General features: G+C 39.8%; 1 protein-coding gene across 1 annotated transcript; it reads right to left on the bottom strand.

The window, feature by feature from the left end:
• Positions 1 to 323: 323 nt before the first annotated feature.
• LOC117269774 (major histocompatibility complex class I-related protein 1-like) lies at positions 324 to 8,785 on the bottom strand. Its single transcript, XM_033647072.2, has 7 exons — positions 8,507 to 8,785; positions 7,572 to 7,841; positions 6,836 to 7,114; positions 4,112 to 4,414; positions 3,392 to 3,493; positions 2,994 to 3,011; positions 324 to 2,422 (listed from the first exon to the last, which is right to left on the bottom strand). The coding sequence occupies exons 1-7, from the start codon at positions 8,550 to 8,552 to the stop codon at positions 2,373 to 2,375; spliced, it is 1,068 nt and encodes a 355-aa protein (XP_033502963.1). The 5' UTR covers positions 8,553 to 8,785; the 3' UTR covers positions 324 to 2,372.
• Between the last annotated feature and the right edge of the window lie 5,916 nt (positions 8,786 to 14,701).

Consider the following 14,701-nt stretch of genomic DNA (forward strand, 5'->3'; position numbering starts at 1 on the left):
TGCCAAGAGTGTGCAAAGCAGTAATCAGAGCAAAGGGTGGCTATTTTGAAGAAACTAGAATATAAAACATGTTTTCAGTTATTTCACCTTTTTTTGTTAAGTACATAACTCCACATGTGTTCATTCATAGTTTTGATGCCTTCAGTGAGAATCTACAATGTAAATAGTCATGAAAATAAAGAAAACGCATTGAATGAGAAGGTGTGTCCAAACTTTTGGCCTGTACTGTATACATGCAAATTCTTGCTAAATAAATCTTCAATGTTCATGAAAAAAATGACAAAATTCTAGAGTCATGGTAGATGATGTGTGATCAGAATTTTATCTCAAAAACTGAATTTTTGACAGCATTTTGAATTTTGCTCTAATGTGAACAATTGGAGTCAATGTAAAAATGGCAATTTTAAACATCAGTTTTTCACTTATGGAGCAAATCAATCATTGTTACAAACAAATTACCAACATCTCCATGCTGTCTAGATGCAATATGTGTATTTTCAGATTTTTGTCTTAATAACTGAAATTTTTACAGTGGTTTCAAATCTGCCTTTCCATGCACGGATGGCTGCTTTCCTACACAACAGTGAATGGCTTACTCAATTTGTGAAGCCACTGTTGAGTCGCTACTTGCCAATTAGCTCAGAGCGGTAGATGACCGTCTTAGATTCCAGAGGTTGCTCAGAATTGCCTAAAAATGCCCAGACTCGACCCATCGCTGCGCAGCAACTATAATTATTAGTTTTGTGTCTTGAGCAACAAGCATTACAGTATGTGGCCAGTTTCCAACAAATCTATACAAAGATGGCACTTACAGGTTATACCTCATGATGGTATTCCTGAAATCTGAACTCACTTGAACACTGACAGAGCTTACCATCTCACTTGCAACAAGATATGTTTACTTAATTGCATATGAATTATATGAAATACCAATTTAAAGTTACTTTATGTAATTTTGTATTCAGTAAATGATGTTATTAAACACAAAAATGCATGTTAACTTCATGAATGTGTCACTTAGAGAAATAGAGTTTGTGTTATGGTGTTATCCAGCTATACAGGAGCTTGTAAGCTAAATCAAGATAAGCTAAATGAATGGCTTAAGTAAAGACTTAAAATGTCTTCCTACCTGGAGATGAAACATGACAGAAGAGGAGCAAGACAAATAAACACATCTTGTTTCTAAAAAGAAGCAGAGCTAGAGAGCAAAGTAGAGTCAGCTGATGTAAACTTTCTCTTCAGTCCAAACCTGTTTCCTGGTTTGACGAGATGGGAATGTTTTTTTTCTGGAGTGGGAGTTGTGTTCACCTGTGAATTACTCCTCACAAGTGAGCAAAGACTTGACTCTGACCTATACAATTTCAGTTGAAAAGGGATTTTAGGCATTTCCTGGTTCTGTGTTTGAGTCCCTGTTACCTGTTCCTGCCTGCTTCCACCGAAGCTCCGTCTGTGCTTGTCTGCTGCTTAAGTCCAAAAAACATTGTATCGTGTATCACATAAAATTTAGCCTCCTTTTATTTCCTTTCCAATGTGTTCCCAGAAGCTCTACCTCCTGGGAATTGTAGTTTTCAAGTACTGAATGGAGTACTGCAAGGCATACAAATGGAAGCCATACTTGTCATACAATACCAACATACAAAAGAAGAGATGGAACACAGTGAGAACAGAAGAACATATACAATCACAAAGCACCATGTAACAGTATAAGCAATTACAATTTCATCACATAGTAAATGGGGCTTTGAGAGGACTCAGGCTAAAGCCAGCAGAGATCCCCAAATCTAAAAAAACGCTCATCTCAAAACAAAAGTAGAACAAAGGACTCATATAATGGTATGTTATTGGCGTGATGGCAGAACTTTTCACTGCACATCTCAGCCTCTATACATAAGAGCCAAACTATAGCCATGTCTAGATAGAGAACAAATACAATTAGTGTCACTATATAACACAAAGTAAACGTTTATCAGTCCTTGATGTAAACATTTTTTGAGTATCTGTGCCTCATAGAGTTTTTTCTCTAAATCACCTCATTTAAATTAACAGCCCTGAAACATTCTTTCCTCACTCATCTTTTCACTACATTGACTGAAGTGGGTGGAGCTCAAATGGAACAAGGTTATGTCACATATTTCCTTACACCAATCAGGATTCAGCAGCATTATCAGGTCTCATTAAACCACACCCACACAATTCTGACAAAGCAGATAAGATGAGTTTTTAAGTCACAAACTGCTAATATAAAGGTTTGTGGTCTGAGGCTGATAATTGCAGGTGTTGTTTAACTGGAGATGTGAATAGTTTATGTCACAGCATTTATTGCTTTGTGTCCCATTTGAAGTAATTCACAGTGCCCAGGATGTGTCTGTAAATCAGGTCTCTGGATTCAGTTTCTCAGAGAGCTCAGAGCCGTTGTCGGGAGCTGTAATGAAAAACACACAGTTATTCCACTCATCCTGCACTGAACTGCTGTTAATAAACAGCTGATACAACCTGTTGAAGAGGCTGGTCGTTTAGAGTTCAGAATGATCTGTTGCATGTCAGCAGCTCAGTGGCCAGAATAAAATATTGGCATTGTACATTTCTGCAAACGGCACACATATTTGAACATTTCATAAATATGATGTAGTTCAGATTAGTTTCTCGTCAGGAGCAGGAGGGGACAGCAGACGACTGTGGAAGAACAAACAACAAAAGCAAGTATTTTTTAACTAGAGGTCAGGACATTTCCAGTCATGTTTGTAGTGACCTAACAGAGTATTTTAAGCAAAATCATGATGTTTTCCTAACCCTAACCAAGTGTTTTTTTGGTGCCTAAACCGCAATAAGCCACTGTATTGTTACAGTGATGTAAAATTAAAAACTAAAGAAAGATAAAGTTCACAAATAAAACATATCTGTGATTTGCAGAAACTTACAATGTCAACATTTATTTTGGTGATTTAGTTCATGTAAGACCAGATAAAAATATAATAAAGACAAGTTCTACTCACGACATTGAGGGCATTCAGCTGAAGAGAAGAAGGAGAAGAAGAAGAGATGACGAATAATTTCAGTTGTCACTGTTGTAAATGCCAGAATTTAATTTCCCCCACTGTATCTGATCTCCCCTCTTACTCATTCTTCTTCTCACTTTCAATAACTGTACTTAACCTTTTCCCTGTAACATTATCCATCACAATGCTACAGTCTCTCTGTTGCTTCATAATTGGACTTGGGGCTTGTTTTACCTTTTTAACTTTAACTTTAAAAAAAAAACCTAAGCACTCCAATAATTAAATGAGAATATCTTTAGAGAATATCAAGTTTGGTCCCTCATGTTTCCTTTTTTTGTAAACTGTAAATACTAATACTAATCACCTAAGTAACTTTGCATTGTTTCCTCTCTTACCTTTCTTCTTTTTGTAAACAGTGAATCCAATGGCAGCCATGAGGACGACAGCAAGAACAGCCACTGCAGCAGGGATGGTAATGGTCATGTCAGAAGGCTTCTCTGTTGAACAAAAAACAACAATAAGTCTACAACCATAAAGACAAAGCAGGTTAGAACAGAAGTACATCCATCCACCATTTATTAATATCTACGGTACCCATATTCATCTAATTATGAGTTAATTACAATTGATGTTGGTTTGTCCTGCAGTGGGTTACATGCATTGGTTTGAAAACAGAGAAAAAAAAGGATCGATGAATTCCAACTAATATGATCAAAACTAATGATGACAAAAGCCAAACCGACATAAAACCCCAATTTTGTTCAGAGCTCCACATTGATGAGCAGCTTTGACACTGAAATTTGCACCTTTGGTCAACTGCACACCATCTTCACAGTGCTGAGGACAGATAGGAGAGTAAAAAATGGAGGAAGCTATCACAGCTATTGCTGTAAGCAGTTTTATGAAAAGGCAGAAACTGCAGTCAGTCCTAACTTATTATATGGTTAGCAACAGAGGTAGCTAGCCTGCTAACTGGCAGTTTAGGCTATTTGTCCATGTGGTGGCATGGACACAGGACACAAACAGTCCCATTCAGCACTAAAGAGGTGAACAATGAATGAGTCATGAACTGCAGGAAAACTCAAGTAAATGGATCTTTTTTACATATGTATTACCCCAGTTGGTCCTGATCACTGCTTTGTCCAGTTTGGTGATGATGTCATCCTTCACACCAGAGAGATGAAACACACAGTCGTACCTCCTCCAGTCTTCGGGTGGGACTGATGAAAGGTCCAGGTCAACACTCATCTGGAAGGTTCCATCATGGTTGGGGAGAATCTCTCCGAGAGCCACATTCTCATGAATCTCCTCTCCATCGTTCCTCCAGAGCATTATGGCTCTGTTAGGGTAGAAACCTGTAGCGTGACAGCTGACTGGAGAGGAGGGAGACTTCTGGAGGAGAGACACTGAGGGAAGGTCTGCAGGGAGAGGAATACAGACAATAGAAGGAGAGGGAGCGAGACGAAAAAAGGGTGTAGAGAAAGATGAGAAACAGCAAACGTGAAAGAAAAGAAAACAAGGGAAAATAAATATACAGAAATTAAATCTGGAGAAATCAACATAAGACATACAGAAAAAGAAGAGAGAGCGAAAGACATGATTGTTAGTTGAAAAACATCACACTTGTGAGCGCAGTGAGTCTCAATGCTGATTCATGTCAATAGTAGTGGTAGAGAATTGTTGGAGACCATCATTAAACTGAGCAACATAAGTAACAATTGTAGCTGCTGTGCAGCAATAGGTCAGGGCTGGGCATTTTGGGGAGGAACCCTCTTGCTGTGAGGCGACAGTGCTAACCACTACACCACCGTGCTGCCTCATTTAGTACGGTGAGGTCAAATTAAAAAAAAAAAATTCTCATTACAACAAAGCAGTTAGTTATGGGGTCTAACATCATCATAGAATAAAATTGGTCACATTGGATCCACAAGAGTCTCAGCCTTCCAGTAATGTCCAATCTATGCAATCCCAAGACTGTAGGGACCCCAGAAAAAGTGCAGAAAAAGTCAAATATATGTGGGTGAGAATAATACATGTGCATTGCATGTAAAGAACTGCATGGTTTCTGCCCAAATCTGTATGAGATTACCATAATTCAGGACTTGAACTGACAAATCTGACACCAATGGCTAATTCTGGCCTAGTTGGGCTAACAGTGCTGGGAAACTCCTATGAATAAACAGTGTGTAAAGCCTAGTAGCTAAGCTAAACATACCTATGGATAAGTGCTCAGTAGGGGAGGAAGAAGAATAAAAGCAAAAGAAGTAAGGGGATAATAAGGAAGAGGAAAAGGAAAAAGAAGAGGAAGACAAATAACAAATCCATGGGGATCCATCAGTAGAACTCTCTGGGCCAAAAATATTGCTATCCTTGAAATATCTTTAAAATCACATGTTTCCAACCCACATAGCACAATGTCTGAGAAGGCAAAAGCATGTTTAATCTGCACCACCTGGGATTCGCAGCTTTTAGGCATTAAAGGTAAGTTGTTATCAAGTTGAGCTACTTCACCAGTGTAGAATTTAGATGTGGCTTCGCACCATGATACAGCCAACCACCAGGCTACAGCATAACAGCTGTACATGTATTTACAGGCAGACTTCAAACTAGTGTCAAAAATTCAGTTATTGTGTGAAAATTCTGAGAATTGGCATACTTCATTTACCTAGACAGCAAAATATCGCCAATGTATTTAATGAACATTGGAGCTTTATTTAGTAAGAATTTGCACTAGCTGTTTACAGTACTGTTTACAGTGACACATTTGGATGCACTGTGGGCTCAGTTTTTGATCATTCGAAAATCTGTGTAATATTTTTGTGTAGGACAGTCTGAATTTGCATGGGAAGCATGTTTGGTGTACACTGAGCCAAAAGTGTGGGAGGAAATAAGTTTAATTAGCTTTACAGTTGTTTTAAAAAAACAAACAAAAAAAACAGAGTGATGGACTTCATAATTTGCACTAGGTTGGAGTTTACAAAAGTGTACTCACAATTGGGCCAACAGTTTAGTATAAGTTGCAAAGCTGTAGGCCATACAGGTGATTTGGTATGAATTTTCAGAGTTTTGAACTTAAAACAGTTGCTGTAGTGTCACTATCAAAACTACTGACCCCCATTTCCCATTGAGAAAGTTTAGCATGGGACCTATGTGTCATGTTTGGTTTATTTTCATGCATGGGAAGTTAGATATCTTTGGAAGGAGAAGGAGAAGGAGGAGAATATTATCAAATTCAAGAGGGACCAGCAGCAGAGCTGCCCAGCCCCTAACAAGACCAAGCCATGCTAGCAGCTCTTTGAGGTTGTCCTGAGGTAGAGTGATGTTTTGAGCTATAAGCTGATCTCAGTATGTTAACAACAGTAATACCGGCATGTTGATGTTTTACGGATATAATAACATCTCAGTTCTGCATGTTAGCATTCTAATATTTGTTAATTAGCACTAAACCTATAGTACAGCTGAGGCTGATGTCAGTGTCATTGGTTGTGCAGGTATTTTTTCAGGCCATAAACCAAAGTATTGGATAACCAGATATTTTGATCTGATAATGGCTTTAGATTAAATTTTTTATGATTCATTCTCGGGGGAATCATGAATCTGTGCAACAAATTTCATGGCAATGCATCCAGTCTACCAAGGTAAAGGACCTACCAACTGACTGACTGACAGCCTGTCATTGCAGTTAAACTCTTGCTAAATGTGCAGTGGCTGTCACGGTCTCTACTGACTGGTGAGGGCTACATATATCTAGCCTCCACAGAAAACAGTCAAGAAGAAGGTAATGCCAGACTGATTGGATTGTTGTGTCCATGAAACTACATCAAGTCATGTGATCCTACCTGTTCTCAGCAGAAAGCTCTTGCCAAAGGCCACATACGCCTTCAGGAACTCAGGTAACATCTGACTCAGGATCATCTCATTGTATTTTATTCTAGCTTTGTCAGCACCCCATCTCAGTTTGGTGATGACAGCCTGTGGTTTCGGAGCAACCCATGTCAATGTCCTCAGGTCGAATGATAGGAAGTCTTCTCCATTATAACCATACTGATTAAAACCATTAACCTCTCCAGTCTCATCGTCCCACTCACAGCCAAACATCTGCTGTAAAATATGGATGCCTGAGAGACAGAGACTGTAATTAACAATGATGTACAGATGATAATATCTCCACTGGAAAGACGATCTTAAACATATTGAGTGATGCACTGCTATTCTTTCATGTCTTCTGATGTGCTCATGATTCAAGAGCAAATAATCAGTGCACTTTTCTTAATATGAGAGATGAAACACAATTTCTGTTTCACAGTTTAAAAGTTACAATGGTAGCTTTTGTTCTATGAATTCATGGATGACTGGCAATGGCAGTAAACAAAGTATGTGTTCATGCACATCAAACTGTTTTATTTACAGTGACACCTGTTTGACACCCGCAGTCCCAGGTACAGTCCCAGCTCTAAATACATGGCAGTTGCCTGTGCATGCATCTTCATGTGTGCTCATGAGCCAAACAACAAACCAGGATGCAAAACATTTTAGGAGTAAGACATGAAATACAAAAAAACATAAATACCATACCTCCACTTTGGTTGAAGCGTTGCTTCAAGCTATCAATTGTAGCTTTCAAGAAGTTTGGCTTAATCTCAAAACACTCATGAGTTAACCGCTCAAAGTGCTGAGGATGGTTTTCATTAATCTTCTTTCCCCATTCCTGTTTTGGTTCTACTTTCATGATGTTGGTGTCACAGTAAGCCACCAGAAATTCATCAACCACTGCAGCACCCACAAACTCTGGGAAGTTTGGGACTCCAGAGGATCCAGTAAAGAAAAACTGCAGGGAGTGTTTCACTGCAGAACAAATGAGGTTTATACATTCAGTACACACACTACCACACTTATCATGAATTCAGTTTGATTTTGGTCAAACATATTGTCTAAATCTTGCCTTCTTTGTGGGTTTGGCTGTAAGACTCCACATAACATGCAATGTTGTCTTTTGTTTTTTAAAGATATGTTTTTGGGCATTTGCCTTTAATGGACAGGACAGGTAAGTTTGAAAGGGGAAGAGAGAGAAGAGGGGATGACATGCAGCAAAGGGCCACAGGCTGGACTTGAACCTGGGCCGCTGCGGCAACAGCCTTGTATATGGGTCACCTGCTCTACCCACTAAGCTACTAACGCCCCGACATGCAATTTTGTCTTGAGCTAGGCAGTACATGTGTTAATGTGGAAAGGCAACTGGCAAAATAATGTTGCAATGTAGAGACCAATGTTTACAGTTTTGCTATAAGTGTGTTAAATCGCAACTTATTGTAAAGCACTGAGTTGTGTTTACAGTTTTGCAAAAAGTGTGTTACAAAATTACAAACTGAATGTAAAGCAGAGAAAGGGCATTCAGTTTGGCACACTTTGTAAATACACTGGTGACAAATGTTCATGGTTTCAGAGACAGTGCTTCATAAATCACTGTTAGTGTTTAACCATTTAGAAAAAACTGTACAAAGTGATCTTACCTGATGAAGCGCGACAGAAGAGAAGCAACAAAAGTAACTTCTTCATCTTGTTTTAAGATGTTTGAGTAAAGCACCGAGCTGATTTAGCTGTTTGTCTTCTGTCAGATGTTTGTCTTCGGAGAGGGAGGTGGGAGTGTTTCTGTTTTGATCAGAGGTGGGCAGATGATTCAGAAGTTGAGAAACTTGTTTCACTCCTTGACTTACGTCTTGAAGGGCTGCTGTAAGTTTTGCATTCACCAGATGTCACTGTGCTGCTGTGTCTGAAGCCCTGAAGCTTCATAAGGCTTCATCTGCCCATCAATAGCACTGACTCTACTAAATTAGGGACTGTACAAAATGTATTGAGGTGGGGAGGGGCCGTCCAGCATTAGTAATATTTTTTTTGGAACCCCCTTTGAAAAAAAACTTCAATACCCTCCCCTGTTTCTTAAAACATTATATTTATAGCAAACATGACAAAATGGTGAAAGTACAGCCTCTGAACTTTTCAATAAAGAGCTGTTAATTAAATGGTTACTAAAGCTTTGTGGCTACTGATGGACTTGTGCAGCACAATATTTTAACCCCACCACAGATTCAATAAACAAATAAATAAATAAATTAACATGAAAAACATCAGGTGATCATAATTAAATGTATTAGATGATGTTACATGGCTACATGTGGTGGAGACATTTCATGCAGCTGTTACAAAGAGCAAACTAAGCACATATTAATAGTCTTTAATACATTAAAATCCAGTTCTCTCTGGTGTGCAGTAGCGAGAAAGAGAACCTTGAACAGGATACATGTAGCCAGAGGTGGGCTTGGGTGCACCTACTGTATATATTACCTCAATAGGATATTATTGTTTTATGTGTGCTTGTACACGTCATGTGTTGTAACCTCCACCCTAAATGACTGTGAATAAGCATGTTTTAACATGTATTTCATGCTAAATGTATCCTACAAGCTCCTCAGAGGCAAAGTATCACAGGTTTGGAGATTTGCTCTAAAATGCTGAAAGCTTTTGTTAATGTTGACGTGCTGACGTATTGCGGTAAGCGAGTTGTGTCATTTCCGGTGTTTCTGTGACAGCGTCTCTGTACTGCTCTGGTGAATTCTGCTAGCCTGCTTTCTCACTTCAGTTGCTTTAACGTCTACTTCAAGTCTTAACCCACACTGGTTCTGTTTAAGCACTTATAGCTCTCTTAGCTGTTGTTTGCACGTTACTAGCCTTGGTAGCTACATTAGCTTTACAGCTAGCGATGGCTTCTCCCTCTGCTCTTTCTTGCTCGGTGTGCCAAATGTTCAGTTATGCCTCTGCCTCCTTTAGCGACAGTGGTAATTGTAATAAGTGTAGCTTATTTGCTGCGTTGGAGGCGAGGCTTAGTGAATTAGAAGCGCGGCTCCACACCATGGAAAACCATTCAGTAGCTGCGGTAGTTAGCCAGCCCCCTGTAGCCGGTGCGGAGCCACATAGCATAGCCTTAGCCTCAGCTAACTGTCCTCCGGTAACTCCCGTTCAGCTGGGAGGTTGGGTTACGGTTCGCCAGAAGCACAGCTCCAAGCCGAAGCCCACGGCTCACCACCAGCCTGTTCACGTTTCCAACCGCTTTTCCCCACTCAGCGACACACCCGCTGAGGATAAAACTCTGGTTATTGGCAGCTCTATTCTGAGGAACGTGAAGTTAGCAACACCAGCGGCTATAGTCAAATGTATCCCTGGGGCCAGAGCGGGCGACATTGAGTCAAATTTAAAACTGCTGGCTAAAGCTAAACGTAGATTCAGTAAGATTGTTATTCACGTCGGCGGCAATGACACCCGGTTACGCCAATCGGAGGTCACTAAAATTAATATTGCCTCGGTGTGTGAATATGCAAAAACGATGTCGGACTCCGTAGTTTTCTCTGGACCCCTCCCAAATCTGACCAGTGATGACATGTTTAGCCGCATGTCATCACTTAATCGCTGGCTGTCCAGGTGGTGTCCAGCAAACGATGTGGGTTTCGTTAATAATTGGCAAACTTTCTGGGGAAAACCTGGTCTTATTAGGAGAGACGGCATTCACCCCACTTTGGATGGAGCTGCTCTCATTTCTAGGAACCTGGCAAACTTTATTAGTAATTTAAATCCCTGACAACCCAGAGTTGAGACCAGGACTCGGAGACGCAGTCCTATACGCCTCTCTGAGCTGCTAGTTCAGTTACCCAGCCATAGTTTTCATAGATTTATACAAACGGTGTCTGTCCCCCGACCACCTACATTATTTAAATCTAAAATTAAACAAAGAGGAGTTGTGCATAACAACCTCATAAAAATTAAAACCTCTTCTGTGACAGAAAGACAAAACAGGAGAATTAAATGCGGACTGTTAAATATCAGGTCTCTATCGTCTAAAGCAGTGTTAGTAAATGAATTAATATCAGATAATCATATTGATTTACTCAGTCTCACAGAAACCTGGCTGTGTCAAGATGAATATGTTAGTCTAAATGAATCCACTCCTCCCAGTCATAATAATACCCACATTCCTCGAGGCAGCGGCCGAGGAGGGGGAGTTGCAGCCATTTTTAACTCTAGTCTGTTAATCAGCCCTAAACCTAAACTAGATTATAATTCATTTGAAAGCCTCGTTCTTAGTCTTTTACATCCGACCTGGAAAACCTCGCAGCCACTTTTATTTGTTATGGTGTACCGTGCTCCTGGCCCGTATTCTGAATTTGTATCTGAATTCTCAGAGTTTTTATCCAGTTTAGTTCTTAAATCAGATAAAGTTATTATTGTAGGCGATTTTAACATTCATGTCGACGTTGATAATGACTCCCTGGCTACCGCGTTTATCTCATTATTAGACTCCATTGGCTTCAGTCAGGGTGTACATGAACCCACTCATTGTTTTAACCATACCCTCGATCTAGTTCTGACGTATGGAATTGAAATTGATAACCTAACAGTCTTTCCACAGAATCCCTCGCTATCGGATCATTATCCGATTACTTTTGATTTCTTTTTACCCGATTACACGCCACTCGGCAACAGTTACTATACTAGATGTTTATCAGATAGTGCTGTCGCAAAATTCAAGGAAAAGATTACTCCGTCGTTAAATTCAATACCAAGTCCCTCAGTAACAGAGGTTTCCTGTACCGACTTTGATCATTTTGTCGATAGCGCCGTAGGCTTGCTGCGAACAACACTTGACTCTGTAGCTCCTCTTAAAAAGAAGTTAAAAAAGCAAAGAAAGTTCGCTCCTTGGTATAACTCTGAAACCCGTAAGTTAAAACAAATATCGCGAAAATTTGAAAGGAATTGGCGATTGACCAAACTGGAAGAATCTCGTTTAATCTGGACAGACAGTCTCAAAACTTATAAGAGGGGTCTCCGCAATGCCAGAGCAAACTATTACTCAGCATTAATAGAAGAAAACAAGAACAACCCCAGGTTTCTTTTCAGCACTGTAGCCAGGCTGACTGAGAGTCAAAGCTCTATTGAGCCTTGTATTCCTTTAGCCCTTAGCAGTAATGATTTTATGAGCTTTTTTAATGACAAAATTCTAACTATTAGAGGCAAAATTCATGACTTCTTGTCCTCAGATAGTACCTATCTAACCTCAAACACAGCTGTAAGACCTAATATATATTTAGATTGCTTCTCCCCAATTTCTCTTCAAGAATTGACAGCAGTGATTTCTTCATCTAAATCATCAACGTGTCTCTTAGACCCCATCCCAACTAGGCTACTTAAGGAGGTCTTTCCTTTAGTTAACACTCATATATTAGATATGATCAATATATCCTTATTAACAGGCTATGTACCACAGTCTTTTAAGGTAGCTGTAATTAAACCTCTACTAAAAAAGCACACCCTGGATCCAGAGGTTTTAGCCAACTATAGACCAATATCTAATCTTCCCTTTATGTCAAAGATCCTTGAGAAAGTAGTCGCAGACCAGCTGTGTGATTTTCTCCATGATAATAATTTATTTGAGGAATTTCAGTCAGGATTTAGAGTGCATCATAGCACTGAGACAGCACTAGTTAAAATTACAAATGACCTTCTGATTGCTTCAGACAAAGGACTTGTCTCTGTACTTGTTTTATTAGATCTTAGTGCGGCGTTTGACACAATTGACCATCAAATTCTACTGCAGAGACTGGATCACGTAATTGGCCTAAAAGGTTCTGCACTAAGCTCGTTTAAATCTTATTTATCTGATCGTTTTCAGTTTGTTGACGTTCATAATGAATCATCCTTACGTACCAAAGTTTGTTTTGGAGTTCCGCAAGGTTCTGTACTTGGACCAATCCTATTTACTCTATATATGCTTCCTTTAGGTAACATCATTAGAAATCACTCTATAAATTTCCATTGTTATGCGGATGTTGTATTTATCGATGAAGCCAGAAGAAAGTAATCAATTAACTAAACTCCATAACTGCCTTAAAGACATAAAAACTTGGATGAGCACCAATTTCCTGATGTTAAATTCAGACAAAACTGAAGTTATTGTTCTTGGCCCCAAACAACTCAGAGACTCTTTATCTGATGACATAGTTTCTCTAGATGGCATTGCTCTGGCCTCTAGCACTACCGTAAGAAACCTCGGAGTAATATTTGATCAAGATTTGTCTTTTAATTCTCATTTAAAACAAACCTCACGGACTGCATTTTTTTCATCTGCGTAATATTGCGAAAATTAGGCCTATCCTGACCCGAAAAGATGCAGAAAAATTGGTCCACGCTTTTGTTACCTCTAGGCTGGATTACTGTAACTCTCTATTATCAGGTAGCTCTAGTAAGTCCTTAAAAACTCTCCAGCTAATTCAGAATGCAGCAGCACGTGTACTAACAGGAACTAAGAAACGAGATCATATTTCTCCTGTTTTAGCTTCTCTGCACTGGCTCCCTGTAAAATCCAGAACTGAATTTAAAATCCTACTGTTAACTTATAAAGCTCTAAATGGTCAAGCTCCGTCATATCTTAGTGAGCTCATAGTGCCATATTATCCCACCAGAACACTGCGCTCTGAGAACGCAGGGTTACTCGTGGTCCCTAAAGTCTCCAAAAGTAGATCAGGAGCTAGAGCCTTCAGCTATCAGGCTCCTCTCCTGTGGAGTCATCTTCCTGTTACGGTCCGGGAGGCAGACACCGTCTCCACATTTAAGACTAGACTTAAGACTTTCCTCTTTGATAAAGCTTATAGTTAGGGCTGGCTCAGGCTTGCCCTGTACCAGCCCCTAGTTAGGCTGACTTAGGCCTAGTCTGCCGGAGGACCCCCCTATAATACACCGGGCACCTTCTCTCCTTCTCTCTCGTATTCTATTACTGCATCTTGCTAACTCGGCCATTCTGGATGTCACTAACTCGGCTTCTTCTCCGGAGCCTTTGTGCTCCACTGTCTCTCAGATTAACTCATATCGCAGCGGTGCCTGGACAGCGTGATGTGTGTGGTTGTGCTGCTGCCGTGGTCCTGCCAGATGCCTCCTGCTGCTACTGCCATCATTAGTCATTAGTCATACTTCTACTGTTATTATACACATATGACTATTGTCACGCATGTATACTGCCAGATATTAATATATACTTTCAACATATTGTACCACAGTAGCCAGAACTATAACTATAATATTATTACTTTCAATAATGTTGTTGTAACCTACTGTCATTACCTGCATCTCTCTCTCTGTCTCTCTCTCTGTTTCTCTCTCTGTCTCATTGTGTCATACGGATTACTGTTAATTTATTATGCTGATCTGTTCTGTACGACATCTATTGCACGTCTGTCTGTCCTGGAAGAGGGATCCCTCCTCAGTTGCTCTTCCTGAGGTTTCTACCGTTTTTTTTCCCCGTTAAAGGGGTTTTTTTTGGGGGAGTTTTTCCTTATCCCCTGCGAGGGTCATAAGGACAGAGGGATGTTGTATGCTGTAAAGCCCTGTGAGGCAAATTGTGATTTGTGATATTGGGCTTTATAAATAAAATTGATTGATTGATTGATTAATATTGTCCTTGCATTGTTGACACGTCTCTTTGGATTGGCTGTCAGGATAGACTGTCTGTATTTTAAAAGATAGGAGGTAAAGGGAATCAAGGCAAAACTAGACTTTCCAGAAATTATTGCATTTATTTTGTTATTTCAGCAATGGTAAAAATTCTGCAAGCCTTTGTGACAGCCCTACTTTGCTTGGATCCTTCTGTGCTACTCGCACTTTGG

The sequence above is a fragment of the Epinephelus lanceolatus genome, chromosome 19 (assembly GCF_041903045.1).
Source record: "Epinephelus lanceolatus isolate andai-2023 chromosome 19, ASM4190304v1, whole genome shotgun sequence".
Lineage (NCBI taxonomy): Eukaryota > Metazoa > Chordata > Actinopteri > Perciformes > Serranidae > Epinephelus > Epinephelus lanceolatus.

Coding starts and splice junctions, on each gene's coding strand:
- LOC117269774 (XM_033647072.2), bottom strand. CDS start 8,552: ATGAAGAAGTTACTTTTGTTGCTTCTCTTCTGTCGCGCTTCATCAG. Junction 7,842..8,506: donor CTTCTGTCGCGCTTCATCAG/GTAAGATCACTT, acceptor TTTGTTCTGCAG/TGAAACACTCCCTGCAGTTT. Junction 3,494..4,111: donor AGTGATCAGGACCAACTGGG/GTAATACATATG, acceptor TTTGTTCAACAG/AGAAGCCTTCTGACATGACC.